Genomic DNA, 16533 nt, shown 5'->3' with positions numbered 1-16533 from the left:
AGTACCAAAGATTTTTGGATGGTTACTGCTTTGTAATTTAAGTTGACATCTACAACTGTCAGGTGTACTTTCTTTATACTTCTTTTTCACTGTTTCTCTTCTGATACTTAACTTTTTGTTCTTTCTTATTAGCTTAGTTATGATTTTTTACAGGTTTAAAATAAATTTTGGTAGTTTAGTTGGAATCATACTAAATTTGTAAATCCATTTGGGTAGTATTGGATTTTTTTAGTTGTTTTTGTGTTTGTGGGTTTTTTAGTTTTTAGTTTATTGTTTTGGTGAGACAGTAGGGATTAAATGACAGTATTAAGTGTATGAAGCTGAATTTAATCTCAGGTCCTTCTCATACCAGGGCCCATGCTGTATCCCTCGGATATTATTGTAATTTGTGTGATTTGGGCATCTATTATGCCGCAGTGGATAGAGTATTGGCCTTGGAGTCAGGAGGATGGGTATTCTAGTCTGACCTCAAACTTTTGACTGGTACTAACTGTGTAACCTTGGGTAAGTCATTTTATTCTGTTTACCTTGCATCCAGGTCCATCTCCAGCCCTCCTGATGGCTCTGGAGGAGAAAGTGAGGCTGGTGACTGAGCACAGCACCCCCTCACTCAAATCCAATTCATGTGCTTGTCATGGCATCACCTCCCTGATGTCATGGTCTTCTTCGAGAATGAAGGACAAACAATTTGTATGATATTGACATGATCACACCATGAGCAGCTAATCTCTTCAATTATCTAAGTCTACCTTTCTGCCTAGTAGTGTGGTGTTTATATAATCCTCTATTTATCTTGGTAGGTAGATGCTCCAGAATTGTAGGTGGTTTACAAGTTCCCCTGAGCCTAGTCTTTTTTTGTTATCCAACTGTATTTATTTATCCAAACTAGTGATGTCTTCCTTCCCAGAATCTGACTAATAAGATCTGGGGATTTGGGTTATCTTTATGTAGTTTAGGGCTATTTGAAGTAGATCACTGTGTTTCTTTTTGGATTTCTTGGTCATTATTTGAACTGATGTCCTTTTAGATCTTTGTTCATGTGTGAAGACAAGGTTTCTCTTCAGTCTTTCATATTGTTATCTTAACTGGAAATCTAAAATACTTTATCATACAAGGTTTGTCTTATCTATGTGGGCAACTTTCTCCATGTTAGTCTTTTTTTTTTTCAGTATAAACCCAGATTATTTTGCTTTTTTGATTAGCTTTATTCCTTCCATTTTCAAGAATCCAATATATAAGGGCTTTAAGCCATAGTACAGAAATCTGAATTTCTTTCTTAGGCTCCCTCTTCTTAGTCAGCTATTAACTTAAATTATCATTCATTCTTTTCTGAATCCTTGATGTTAAATTTGCAGAAGTTGGAGGGGGGCAGGGATGGGAAACAACCCCTTTATCTATCCCCTTTTGGTATTCAGATTTTTTGTTTAGGGTTTCATAATGTTTAATAATGCTTCCTGGATGCCATCATTTATTTTCACATGAATCATCAGAAACAAGTAGCAGTTATCTGGTTTGGGAAACCTTAAGAGATTCTCTATCATATTCCTAGATATATGTTCCTGAATATATGTTTATCTATTTGCTTGTCAGGTTGACAAATGGTTGCTTCAATATCTCATGAAGTAGTCACTAACCACACTACTTATCCACAATCTTTGATGGGATTATCTCTTACTTGATAATACCTGTGGAATAATGATTGATTTATATAGCTCATTAAAGTTTATAAATCACTTTGTCCATTTTTCTCAGTTGTTCTTTGAATTAAAATATTGTTTTCCCCATTTTTCAGATGAATGAAGTCATATTAAGAATTTATTCTGTCATACATCTAAGCAAATATCTGAGGAAAGGTTTGAAGCCAGGTTTTTCTGATACCAAGCATTATCTATTATTTCAGTGACATTTCTTTAAAATAAAAAAATGGATAAAGAACATCTCATCATGGCCTTAAGAAATTTTTCTTTATTAAAAAAAAACAACTTTAGCTTTTCATTTGCCTTGGGCACTTATTAGCAGCTTTTTGTCTTTTTGGTTCAGATGGGAGGACTTATTTAAGCTTTAGTTCTTTTATTGTAACAGATTTATAAATTAAAAAAAATTATCTCTGCTGTTTTTTGTCATATTTCTTTTATAAACATATTTTTTTTGTAAGGCAGTGGGGTTGTGTGGCTTGTCCGAAGGCCACACAGCTAGGTAATTAATTACTAAGTGTTTGAGACCGGATTTGAACTCAGGTATTCCTGACTGCAGGTCTAGTGCTTTATCCACTGCCCAACCTAGCTGCCACCCCCCCCCCCACCCCCGCTGCATTTCTTTTAATTTTTTTTTCACTTAAAAAATCCAATTTTATCTTAGTGTTTCATATAGAGAACAGAAAGTCAACATAAGGGAACAAATCCGGTGCATAGGCTATGTCCTAAATGAGAGAATAATTCCTACCTTTGATGAAGTCCTGAAAGATTTCAACTCTTCCAGATTTCTGATGGTTTTCTTGATTTTATTATTTCTTCAATTCCAAACTTAACAAATGCTTTTAAAAAAAAGCATTATAGTGTATGAAGTAGAATAGCAAAAGGATGAATATTTATTCCATAGAGTTTGCTTTTTAAAAAGTACATATGTTCTGTATATTACTTTCATAGATGTTAGGCTTTATCTGTAATTCTCTTCTTTGTATTTATTTATTTATTTTTTTAAATTTAGATTTTTTTTGTTGTTGTTTTTTGCAAGGCAATGGGGTTAAGTGGCTTGCCCAAGGCCACACATCTAGGTAAATTATTAAGTGTCTGAGGTTGGATTTGAACTCAGTTCCTCCTGACTCCAGAGTCGGTCCTCTATCCACTCTGCCACCTAGTGGCCCCCCTCTTCTTTGTATTTAAAAAAAAGTTTTCATGGCTTTTTTTTTTTTTTGGACTTAACAATTTCTAACTCATTTTCTCCTCCCTCACATTAAAAAATAATGGGAGGAGAGGGAAACCTTTGTAAGAAATAAGCATTGCCAAGTAAACTAAATATTGTGTGTGTGTGTGTGTGTGTGTGTGTGTGTGTTTCTGGAAACAAGATTTGCCCATGGTATTGATTAGAGTTTTTAAGTCCTTTAAGGTTTTGTTGGTTTTGTGTAAATTATTCTGTTGGTTTTGCTTACTTTACTTTTATAAATTTATTCAAATTATCTTTGGTCAATTTTTACTGTACAATAACGTTTCATTTTTTTCATAAATCATTGAAATAGACAGTTTTCACATGATTTCTTGAACTATAGTGTATAGGTTTTTTAATTGTAGGAAATCTGATGACTTAAATTCTTTCTTGCTTTTTTAGTCACTTGTTTGGATCTCACATATTTCACATTATCTTTTTACTGTTTCATGTTCTACTGTTTCATATTCTGTTATTAACTATTATGGAGTGATTGATTTCTACTTGATCTTTTCAATTTTGAGGGTTACTTAGGTAAGGTTAAGCTATTTCTTCTCCTTTCAATTCTTTCCTCAAGTGTTTTTATTTTATTTTATTGATGTATCCCTTGCTTTATTTTCCCCCAGCAATTCCCTTTTTCTTTATGTAAAAAAATCCTTTAATTTTTTTTCCCTTTATCTGTCTGGTTTTCAGTTGTTATGGGGTTGATCTATAATTTTTTAATAGTGGTTCATTGTTGTTCAGCTTCTGACTTTTTATGACCCCATTTGGGATTTTCGTGGTAAAGATATTCAAGTGATTTGCCATTTCCTTCTCCAGTTCATTTTAAAGATTAAGAAACTGAGGCAAACAGGGTTAAGTGAATTGTCCAGTGTCACACAGATGTTAAATTTGTGAGGCCAGATTTCAGCTCAGGTCTTCCTGATGCCAGATGTGACACTCTTATCGATCAAATGTATCACCTCATTGTCCCTTTTATAGTGGTTGGTATCTTCTATTAGTTCCTGAATTGAGGATTTTGGAAGTACTTGCTTTGATGTTCCCTTCCCCAAAGAACCTCCTGTGGGAGGACAACTGAAAACTATGATAACTTAATGACCTGAGCTTAACTTTCCAAATAATTATGAACTGAGTAGAAGTAATAAGGAAGTCACCTTCCCTAGTGTGGAAATCTTCTTGAAATTTAATTCTAAATAACAATTAGATGATTCTTTGAAAAGGGAGATAAACTAACAATTCACAACTTAGGTTTATAGAGCATTTTAAGGTTTGCAAATATTTTCCTCCCTGTGAAGAAGAGTTGGAAGGGAATGTGAAGACTATCCTATCAACAGGACACTAGACCTATGGAAGTTAAGTGATTTGGCAACGAAAATAAGTATGAGATCTGGGATTTTTACTCATATCCTCTAACTCCAAAACCATTGCTTTTCCCACTGTAACATATTGATTTAAAGTTAAAAGCATTCTGATTCCCTTAGAAAACTGAAGAATATGTTTGGCAATGAATGATTCTGTCAAAAACTTCATCCATAAGACATCTAGATTAGAGAATTGCTTCCCAATGGATTATTTCTCAAGAAGTAGTTACCAGAATCAAAGCTCGGTCCAATTCTAATTAATTTAAATGTTTAAAAATTCATAATCAAAATCTAAAATTTGTTAAACAGAAGTCTGTGGGTTGAGTCTAGAGGGATCTGATTTGCATCTCTAAGAAGCAGTGTTAATAATTATTTAATAATCATTTCTTCTTTGCTTATATCTACCCTTGATTAATATTTAATTTTTTCTTTTAAATAATATTTTATTTTTCCAATTATGTGTAAAGACAGTTTTTAAGATTTATTTTTTATATAAAGTTTTAAGTTCTAAATTTTCTCCTTCCCTCTGTTTTCTTCCCTCTTCCTAATATGGTCAGCAATTTGCTATAGGTTATAAGTGTGCAATAATGTAAAACATAGATCTCTATTAGTCATGTTGTAAAGGAAGAAATAGAACAAAAGAAAAAAGATACAAAAAAAGTGAAAATAGCATTTATCAATCTATATTTAGACTTTACAGGGTTTACAGGTTCTTTCTTTGGCTGTAGATAGCATTTGAGATGAATATTTTAAACTAGGTTGAAAGCAATCAGTTTTCCCTTAAATATTTCAGTATCAGAAACTCATATGTTCTTATCAATTGAAGTGACACTAAATAAGATGTGTTTCCATATGTCTTGCCTCTCCAATCTGAGAACCACTGGATTTTCATTTAACCTATAGTTTAAACTTCTACTGAGAATATATTAAGATACTGTTTTCTCTATTTGTATCCTCAGCACTTAGCAAAATGCTTTGTACATATATTATGTATGTATCAATAAATACTTATTCTTGACTTGACTTTTAGACTAAATGTCTTCCAAGTGAGGAATTGAACTAAATCACTAAATGATTCTTTTCAGCAGTAATATTTATTTGTATTTATTCTATTCATATCCATTTATTATTAATAACTACTATGCTATATTCTTTGTAAGATAAGTATGGGGGGGGGGAAGCCACCGGCTTTTGAGATTACTGGAAGGGACTTCAGAGGCTAAAAGTAGTTCATTTTTATCTTAAGAATTCTCTCTCCTCTCAAAAGCTTGCCTGACGAGTGTTCATCCAGCCTTAAATTGAAGGTCTCAAAGTAAGGGGAACCCACTGCTTCCTTGACACAGTTCATTCCAATTTGGTTAGCTTTCATTCTATTCATCACCATCCATTGTCCTTTTCTTACCTTCTGGGGCCAACCAGAACAAATTTAATTCTTCTTCCATATGACTGCCCTTCAGATAATCATATTAGTGCTTTTGACTGCTTAGTGGATCTGTTGACTCATATTGATATTGGAATTCACTAAACCTCTCATTTCTTTTTTTTTTTCATATTAATTGTTGGCCTAGCATTGCTATTATCAGATCCTATTTCTAGACCAGTTCTTTTTTTTTTAATTTTAAAATTTTTCTTTTTTTTTTTTTTGTATTTTACAATTTTCCCCCAGTCTCCCCCTACCCCTGACAGAAGGCAGCCTGATAGTTTCAAAATTGAATGTGTTGAGAGAAAACTCATTCTTAAGGAAAAAATAAAATATGAACTAGCAAAATTATGTAATACATACTATAACTTTTTTTTTTTTTTAAATTGAAGGCAATATTCTTTGGTCTTGGTTTAAACTCCACAATTCTTTCTTTGGATACAGGTGGTATTCTCCATCACATATACCCTAAAATTGTCCCTGATTATTGTACTGATGAAATGAATAAGTCCATTAAGGTTGATCATCACTCCCACGTTGCTGTTATGGTGTATAATGTTCTTCTGCAGACCAGGAGTTCTTAACCTTTTTTTTGTGTCATGGACTCACTTTGACAGTCTAGTGAAATCTATGAATCCCATCTCAGAATAGTATTATTAAAAGCCTAAAACAATACATGAGATACATTGAAAAATATTTTTCAGAATATTTTTATAAGTCATGGACTTAAGTTTGAAGCTTGGCTCTATTACTAACAACTTCTGTGACTTTTGGTAAAATCATTTGCTATCTATGGAACATAGATTAATTCTGAATGATGAAAGAGTTGAACTAGATACATCTCTGAATTCCTATATAAAAATAAGTACAGCTTCCTATTTTCCCTTTCGGGCCTCTTTCTATCCTTCCTAATCCCCCAAATACTTTGAAATCTGAAGGTTCCCAACATACTCTCCAGTCTCTTAGCCCATCCTCAAACTAGCAGTGCCTTGTCATGGTTCATGTTTGAATTGGGATGGGTATAAAAATCACCTATCCCACCTGGGTCTTAGAGCATTCTCTTATTTAGATACAATTTAAATTCATCCTCTATTTTGTCTTCTCATTTTTTCCCCTTTATTTTACCTTTTCAAGGTTAATCACCTCCAGTTCTTTTGACTTTTGTTCATAGAGACAGCAAGTGGATAGAGTGCTGGCCTTGGAGTCCAAAAGATAGGACTAAAATCTGGCCTCAGATACTTACTAAAGTGCAAGCACTTTACCTCTGTTAGCCTCTGCTACTTCAGCTATTCAATGAGAAAGACAATAGTGCCTACTACTTTCCAGGCTTGTGAGGGTCAATTAAGATAATCTTTGTTAAGTTCTTTGCACACCAACACCCAGTAGGAGCTATACAAATACTAACTTCATCACCCTGGTTACCTTTTGGATGGATACCGTGTCTAGTATATTTTATAGTTTATAAAGCACTTTTCCATCCATTATTTGAGTTGATCCTCATAAGGTTGTTAAAATAGAACAAAATAATAATCTTCCCATTTTCAGATGAGAAAACAATCTCACCAACTGAAATGAATTTGGCATAATGATCCCAAGTAACTATTCGAACTAGAACTGCTTTGCAGATGAGTATTCTAACTTCAGACCTACCATTCTTGCCAATATATCATATTTAAATATTGGTCAGGTAACATAACTGAGGACCAAACAATTTAGATGACTAAAATTGTGGTTATCTAATTAAATAGAAAAGGAATGGATACTTCTGTCAGGCCTTGAGAGAGAACATGGACTGTGTAAGGAGTACGAGAGTAGAACTAGGAGGTCTAGGTATTAGTCCCATTTAGGGGTATTATCTCTCAGAGACCATCACTGTAAAGTCAAGGGACTTTTGTATCCTTTAATACTTGCCCATCTCTGTGACTATATGTTGATTAAACCCCAGACCTGAAATGAATTCCTTTACCTTTTTTTTTTTTTTAGGTTTTTGCAAGGCAAACAGGGTTAAGTGGCTTGACCAGGGCACACAGCTAGGTAATTATTAAGTGTCTGAGACTAGATTTGAACCCAGGTACTCCTGACTCCAGGGCCAGTGCTTTATCCACTATGCCACCTAGGTGCCCCCAATTCCTTTACCTTTCTTAGAATCTCAAATTACCTTTGAGGCTCAGCTCAAAGGCTGCGTTTTATATGAAGTCTTGACTAACTTTCTCATATCTAATCCCTTCCCTCTAAAATTATCTTGGCATAATGATCCCAAGTAACTATTCGAACTAGAACTGCTTTGCAGATGAGTATTCTAACTTCAGACCTACCATTCTTGCCAATATATCATATTTAAATATTGGTCAGGTAACATAACTGAGGACCAAACAATTTAGATGACTAAAATTGTGGTTATCTAATTAAATAGAAAAGGAATGGATTTCGTATGCACCTTTACTTGTATATGTCTCCTGGCTAGATGTAAACTCCTAAAGGGCAGGAACTGACTTTTGCTTTCTTTTTTATTCCCAGAACCTAATACCAGTGTTTGGTACAAAATTAAAAGCTTATCGATTGATTGATTATCTCTTTCAAATGAATGTTCTTTCTACCTTGACTTTGAAGGTACCACAGTCACTTGGTTCTCTTTTTCCCAGTCTTATGGTTTCCTCCCCGTTTCCTTCATTGGTCATCATCCTCATTCAATCAGATCTCCTTCTTTTCTTTTTCTACTCTCTCTACTATTATAAATGAAAATAGTTTCTGAATAATTAATAATTAAATTGATGATTAGTGGTTTCTCTCAAAGACCCCAAATGCAGATACAAATACTGTAAATGCTTTTGTAAAAGGTAATGCCCCTGACAAATTAAAATCAATCCTGATTGGTGGACATTAAATGAGGAGGTAGAATAGAAGTCATCACCTCCTCCTGCTGAGAATGTGGCTTGATTGTGAGACTGAGTAATCTGGACAGAGGAATCCAATTCTACCAAGACTACTCTGATTGGTTTTCTCCTTCATGACATGGGTTACCCTAAATTCTAATAGAGGGGTACAGGGACAAGTAAGAATTCACCTTGCTGGATTCCATTCCTCTAAAGGGAAGTAAATTCTCCCAGTTGGGTGGGAAGAATGTTCCCTGAGGGTTAGGGATGATCCCAATTAACTGTCCTTCAGAGGTTGACTTTCCACAGGAGCTAGGTCTCACTGAATAAACAGAGGAGAAAAAGTCAGAAACCTAGTTAATAATCAGTTATTAATATAATAGGAAAACTAATTTCTCTCATTTCCTTTTTAAATTTTTATTTTATTTTAATTTATGAAATAAAACAAGCATTTCCGTAATACAGTATAATTAAAAAGATGATTAAACATCAAATTGTAAATCTATTATTACAATTTGCTATTCTTTATATATAATAAAGTTATTGTGTATGTTTCTTTTTTCCCTCTGTTTTCTGCTTCCCCATTCCCATGTCCTTTGTAGTTAATTTGGATATTTGTTACAAAGTGGTTTGTTCAGTCATTCTTAAAATGATATTGCTGTTACTGTATACAATATTCTCCTGGTTCTACTCATTTCTCCATTATTTTGTGCAAATCTATTCATGTTTTTCTAAGATCATTGAGCTTATCAATTCTTATAGTAAAGTAGTATTCCATTATAATCATATACCACAACTTGTTCAGCCATTTCTCCATGGACATCCCTGAAATTTCCAGTTCTTTGCCATTGCAGTGAGTTGTTTTAATTATTTTAGCACATATAGATTCTTTTCCTTTTGCCTTAATCATCTTTAGAAAATAGACCTAGTAGTGGTATTTCTGGGTCAAAGGGTAGAGATAGTTTAATAACTCTTTGGCTGTAATTTCAGATTTCTTTCCCAAAATGGTTGGGTCAGTTAAAAATTCCATCAACAATGAATTAATTAGTTTTTCCGTATTCTCTCCAACATTTGTCACTTTTCCCTTTAATCATTTTAATCAGTCTGATAGGTGTAAAATGATATTTTGAGGTGGTTTTAATTTGCATTTCTCTAATCAATAATGATTTGGAGCATTTTTTAATAGGACTATAAATTACTTTGATGCTTTCTTTGGAAAACTGCTTATTCATATCCTTTGACCACTTATCAATTGTAGAATCAGTCATATTCTGGTAGAATTTGGTAAAGTCCTTTATATAGTTGAGAGATTAGACCTTATCTGAAACTGTCTATAAAATTACCCTCCCTTCACTGTTATGCTTTTTTTCTGATTTTGGCTACAATTATATTTGTATAAAAATTTTAATTTAATGTAATTGAAATTATTCATTTTATACCTCACAGCTCTCTCTCTTGTTTATTCAGAAATTGTTCACCTATCCATATCTTTTAAGTAAATCATGGTCTTCAAATTTTCTTGCAATATCACTTTTTTTTTTAGATTTTTTTTTTCAGGGCAATGGGGTTAAGTGGCTTGCTCAAGGCCACACAGCTAGGTAATTATTAAGTGTCTGAGGTCAGATTTGAACTCAGGTACTCCTGACTCCAAGGCCAGTGCTCTATCCACTGCACCACCTAGCCGCCCCACAATATCACTTTTTATCTAGGTCATATGTACATTTTAACCATATTTTGGTAAATGGTGTAAGATATTGGTCTTTCACTATGTTCTCTTATTTTTTCCTCTACCCTTGAACTGCTCTTTGTGGTGATTGTGTTTTGATTGTATATTTGCATTTGGTGGGGTGTTGCTGGGAGAGAGATTTGTCTTCTGTATCTACCATTTTCCTGACTTTATTGTTCTAGTTCTGCCACTAATTTCATTTTTCTCACATCAACTAGTGGATCTCAAGAAAACCAGTCAACTTTTGTCTTTTTTTCCTTATCTTATATAAGCACTGTTAACAAAATAACATGTCTTAGTGATTTTAGATCTCTTTCCAGTGTATGACCATACCTTGTCCCTTTCTAGGTAACAAGCCGCTACATCCGGTCAAGAAGCTGGCTCCAGGTAGAGAGGCATGCTGTGTTTGGGCTTTGGGCTGCTGTGTATGGGGTTCAGGCAAGGGAGGTGTGCAGTATTTTGGTTGCCAGTGTGTCTTCTGAGTGTTTTCTTATTGAGTGATTACTCCATTCTTCTTCAAGGACTGATAGTTTCCTTTTATCCCTCAGTGTAAGGTTACTGCCTTCCAGTTCTTTCTAAATATCTTTTTTTTTTTAGTTCTGCTTTTAAACATGCAATGGTGAGTGAGGTCATAGATTATTACTAGGGCTTGCATTTAAAGACTACTTTCAGATCTGATTTTCTTATTATTATTCTTTCAGCCATCTGCATGAGGAAACAAAGTAGGAGTTATTGTTCCCATTGTACAAATGAAGAAACTAGAGAATAGGAAAGAGATTCCCTTATTAATAATATTCACTCACCTTTATCCAGTCCTTTACAATTTGCATTATACATTTGTCTTATACATTATACAATATTCTACATTATACATTGTAGAGTGTGTTATACATTTCTCTTCTTACAATAGGTTTGGGAGCGAGTAGTTCCAGTATTATTGTTACCATTTTAGGTAGGAGAAAAATAAGAGTCTCAGAAAAGTTAAGTGACTTGGTCAAGGTCTCCACGGCAGCTGGTAGAATTGGAATTGGAATCCAGGTTTTTCTGACTGCAAGCCCAGCACTTTCTTTACTTCACTGACCATTTCTAGGGATACAGAAATGATTCATTGAATGATTAATCTTTGAATATCATTTTATAGTTACAGGATACTTGAGATCCATTGTCTTATTTGATATTGACACAGAAGACAGGAGGAAATGGGCTTCAGGAAAGGGGTTTATAGATCTATGGAGGTTTGTTTGGGGGGTGAAAAACTTGCCAATCTTTGACTCAGGAGGGTAAGAAAAGTCAGAGTTTAATTTACAGGTTGCTCAAGAGTTTACAAGTTACCACATAAAGTTCACAGGAAACTGTAAAAAGTTCATAGGTTAACTTCTTTGGAGAAGTTGTAAGATAGAGTTTCTTAAAGGTCAAGTAGATCACCAAAAGTTGAATTAGAAAGAATAAAGTACTTTTTTAAAAGAGAAAGAAAAGAAACTTACAACAACAGATGGAGCTGGGGTGCCATATTGGTAGTTCCAAGCTGGGAAAGGAGTAGTCAAAAAAGAAAAGGAAAAAAGAAAAGAAACTTTGTATAGATCCAGTCCCAGGGGCCAGATCACTTGGATCTAGCTTAGAGAAGAGGAGAAAGCAACAGCCAGGCCAGGAATCCAGGAGAAAAGAAAACCCCAACCTAGGCACATTTTTGCTTAAATTCATTTCCATGGTGGATGGGGCAAGAATGATTTAGTACCTAGCTCCAGTTATTCTCTAATGTGTATACCACAGGGTGGTCTCCAAGGAATGGCTAAGATAGCACTCATTGGGTATGAGTGACATTCTATGTACTACTACTTTTCTACCCCCAAAGGAAGTGACCAGTTCCCCTGCTACAATGCTGTTTTGTTTTCTGGTGAAGTAGAGTAAAAGTATTCTTAAATCCCATTTTACAGATGAGGAAAGAGATCCAGTGACTTCTTTGAAATTGAATAAAAACTTAGTATCAAAAGAAGAATTTGAACCCTGATGCATAGCCATGGGTGTGACTAAAATAATAGAAAAATAGACCAGTCAGAGAAGAACCTAGAATTTAGGTCTTTCTTCTGACTCCCAGATCAGATCACAGAATCTCAGATTAGACAGGAATCTCATAGACCACCTAGTCCAACTTGTGCCCAAAAAAGCATCCCCTTGCCAATGTACTCAAAAGATGATTGAGTTTAGCATTGGAAGGACATCTTGCCCAATCTCCTCATTTCACTATAGGAAACAGAGTCCCTGAGAAGAGAAATGAGTTGACCAGAGCCACACAGCTAATATGAAGGAGAGCTGGTCTGGCACAAAGAATTGGAATCTGAGACTCTCTACTTACCCTTTCTATTATTCTGTTCATCGATAATTTTTTTTTTTGCAAGGCAATGGGGTTAAGTGGCTTGCTTGCCCAAGGCCACAACAGCTAGGTAATTATTAAGTGTCTGAGGCCAGATTTGAATTCAGGTCCTCCTGAGTCCAGGGCCAGTGCTCTATCCACTGCATCACCTAGCTGCCCCCTAAATTCTTACTTATTAATGTTAAGCTGTCCTCTCTCCCTTAAGCCTTCTTTTCCCTCACTTGCCTTGATCCAGACCCATTTCAGCTTTGAATATCTTCAGGTAGAAGGAAAATTGTTTATGTTATCTAGTCTAGCTTCCTATCTCCAGCTTAAATGAGATGGTTAATTAATGATATGGACAATTTTCAAATCTATTTGTAAAAATCTTTGGAGACAGGAATGTCACAGCCTCTTTTGTTGTAATGTCAAAGAGTTTATCACCTTGACTATGTAATTAATACTTAAGGTGTTAGAAACCAGGAAGAGCTTTTTCATCTTGGATGCACAAAGGCACCAATTGATTCAGACAAGGTAGCAATAGTATCAGAAATGGAACTGGGTCTTTCTGTTTGGTGTAGTTACCCTGGGGTAAAGTTAGGGGTCTGAAGTGATTCCTTGCCTAGTTAAATTCTTCCTTTGTCCTCTGTGGAATTGGAAGAGATATTTCTAAACTTAGAGAAATTTGGAAGAATCAGGATGATATCAGGGAAAGAGCCCTCAAATTGAAATTCAGCACACATCCGAATCCTGACTGCTTCTTTTGGATGAGGTGACAGTGAACATCTATAAAATGGAAATACTAATAATACCTACATTAGTTCACATGCCAGTTGTGTGAAAAGCCATTATAAATGGTAAAGCTGTGTTAATGTGAGTTGGACCTTACCATCTGTTTAATTTTGTGACATTTCACTTTCACCTTGACCCCTTCCAAATTAAGGTATTGGAATAGGTTTGTTTTTAAAATTCAGCTTTTTGGGGGGGGGGTGGAGGAGAGGCAGTAGTTGGACATAAGATAATTGAGGATACAATGGAGGTATTAATGATTGCAGGCTCAGAATTGTTGAACTAAGGGAAATAGAATCATACATCTTTGACTCTTAGAAACATATCCTGGCCATCTTTACTTCATCTTTCTGCGTTTTCTCTCTTTCTATGTCTCTCATATTTTTTATCACCAATAATATATAGCATGTAATCTTTATTCTCTTTATATTATTTTTTGTTGTTGTTCAGTTTTTTCCATAGTGTCTGTCTCTCTGGGACCCTACTTGGGATTTTCTTGGCAAAGATATTAGAGTGGTTTGCCATTTCCTTCTCCAGCTCAATATTCAGATAAAAAAAACTGAGGCCAACAAGGTTAAGTGACTTGTCCAAGATCACACAGCTCATAAGTGTCTGAGACAATGTAACCAAATCTGTTCCTTCCAAAGTTATATATATAATCTTTTAATTGCACAGTTTGATGGTTTTTTCCTAATCTTTTTGATTTTTATCTCTCTGTAGTCCTTTCTTCCTCTTGAATATTATTTCCTCTCTGACTTGTGGTCTTGTTCTTATTTAGTCCTTCCTCTTATTCTTCGTAGCTAGTTCACTCATTATTGGTGTACCCCAAAGCGCTGACCTTTTTTTTTTTTTTTGTTATTGTTGTTGTTCTTTCTCATTTGGTGATCTCAACAGGTCCACAGTTTCATTTTTCTCTCTGAAGATGACTCCAAGAGCCATTTTAAATTTCTCTCCTCAGTCAGTTCCACATTGTGACTGCTTTTTGGATATTTTCAATTGGATGCCTTTGGGGATCTAAAGCTCAACAGGTTCAAAATAGCTTACTATTTTTCCTCTCAAACCTATCCTTCTGACTTTTGCTGTTACGAATGCTACTGTCCTTCCAGTCCCTCAGATTCATAATCTCTCAAAAAGAGATTATGGGGCAAAAAAAAATAAAGTATTAGTAAGGCAAACTAAGATATAAGAGTTGTCTTCATCATCTTTCAGGTCTCTTGTAGCACTTACCTGTTCTTCTGATATAAAACTTCTGTATTTCAATAAAGCATTTTACAATGCATTTCAAGACAGTAGTAAATTCTCCATGGCAGCCCTTTCAGGAGGCAGGATAATTTCATCTTTAGGGACTTTTCGAAGGGCATTGATCAATCAACCTGTAAACTTTTATTAAGAACCTCCCATGTGCCAGGCACGTATGGCACTTACATTTCAATTATAGTAGTTCAGAAGATGTACAAATTTAGAAGCATCTCTTCTAAATATTCTGTTTGTGCTCACCTTTGGTAGAACCTCCCAAGCTCTTACTGGTCTGATCAACCACAGTTGGACACACTGAATCTTAACCCCAACATGGTGATTGGTCCTCTTTGAGAATGAAGGACAACAACCAACCAAACAACCAATGTGCCAGACACTTATGTGTTGGAATAGATGCCTTTTCAAATCCTCGAGACCCTATTACTAGAAACCTATATCTTCTGAAGTCTTTTTTTTTTGTCAATTGTTATTTCCCCCTCTAGTTAAGTAATTTTCCTAATTTCAGCAACTGCATTTTCCAACAGATGGAAATTGTTCAGATTTTTTTTTGAAGTGTCTACACAAGATGAACCCAAGCCTAATGAATATGTTCATTCCTTTCCACTCCCTCTTCTTCCTGTCCTCAATTATGGGCCTTATGATGGATGATTAAAGGTCTGGAATTAATTAGGGTTGCTAGGACCCAGCCCCAAGCACTCTGCACTAAGCTTTCAGTAACATTTTGTTAGATGCTTGACTTTTGCCTTGGTGACCTGTGTAAGCATTTCCCTGGAGATGTTAAATCTCTGTGTTGTGGTGACATACATAAATTATCCAGTGACTATAGGGCATCCTTACCTCTCTTGATATTCCTAGAAATCCCAAATACTAAGTCCCATCTTTAGCTCTCTCATTCTCAGTCTAATCACACTTTTTTTTTTGTGGTAACCCCACTTGAATAATAGAGTTCCATGCAGTTGGTGACTGGGTTTGATACTTTAGATTAATTTAGTTTATATTTGCCATGTACTTCATAGTCATCTTAGGAGATCCCCTAAAGTAAGTCTGAAGTCCTTTGTTCTAAGAAGGATACTAGCTCTTTCCACTCATTCAGCAAACAATAATACTATCTTGTGTGGATAGTGAACTAGTTTTGGAGTTAGCATGACCAAAGGTTAAATCACCTAACATATTCTACTTGTGTAACCGTGGACCTGGGCATCAGTTACTTTACTTCTCTCAATTATCAAACAATATTCATATCAGCTGCAGACCTATTCTCTATTGATATAGGGAATTCCCTCCCTTGACAATTTTTTATACCAATGAAATTCCATATCTTGGCACCATTTTATAGATGAAGAAATGGGAAGCTCAGAGAAAGCAATTGACTTGCTCGAGGCTAGTAACTGAGGATCTTGTTTCTAAATCTTCCAACTTGGTCAGATTCCTTAGCACTTTTTACTATAACAGCTTGTCTCTGATGGCTCTATGGTAGATTCTCATTACTGAGTCTTTGATGAAGCCATCAAAGGTAGGAATCATTTGATCATAGCTATAGAGCTTAGTTTCGGTCATGTCCAACTCTTTGTAATTCTATTTGAGGTTTGGAAAAGACACTGGAGTGGTTTGCCATTTCCTTCTCCAGCTCATTTTACAGATGAAGAAACTAAGGTAAACAGGGTTAAGTGACCTGCCAATGGGATACAAAGCTAGTAAGTCTCTGAAGTCAGATTTGAACTTAAGAAAATGAGGCTTCCTGATCTTTCCATTGTGCAGCACAGCATTCTATCCACTCTGCCACCTATTTGCCTTAGGGGACTTTGGAGACTATCAGATCCTTTCCCCTAATTTTA

General features: G+C 35.1%; 1 protein-coding gene across 4 annotated transcripts in view; it reads left to right on the top strand.

Annotated features, from left to right (window-relative positions):
* CCDC85C (coiled-coil domain containing 85C) overlaps window positions 1–16533 on the top strand; it is a 201546-nt gene that overhangs the window by 148666 nt on the left and 36347 nt on the right. For 2 of the 4 annotated variants that reach the window (XM_074213061.1, XM_074213058.1), the window contains exon 3: window positions 10651–10689. The exons of the other annotated variants lie outside the window; for them this stretch is intronic. In XM_074213061.1, coding sequence (XP_074069162.1) covers window positions 10651–10689 — 39 coding nt within the window. The remainder of the gene's footprint in view (window positions 1–10650; window positions 10690–16533) is intronic. 4 annotated transcript variants of the gene reach the window in all.

Source organism: Macrotis lagotis, chromosome 1 (genome assembly GCF_037893015.1).
Source record: "Macrotis lagotis isolate mMagLag1 chromosome 1, bilby.v1.9.chrom.fasta, whole genome shotgun sequence".
Taxonomy (NCBI): Eukaryota; Metazoa; Chordata; class Mammalia; order Peramelemorphia; family Peramelidae; genus Macrotis; species Macrotis lagotis.
Note: the sequence above shows the minus strand (reverse complement) of the source record. Positions and strands in the feature narration are given on the sequence as shown.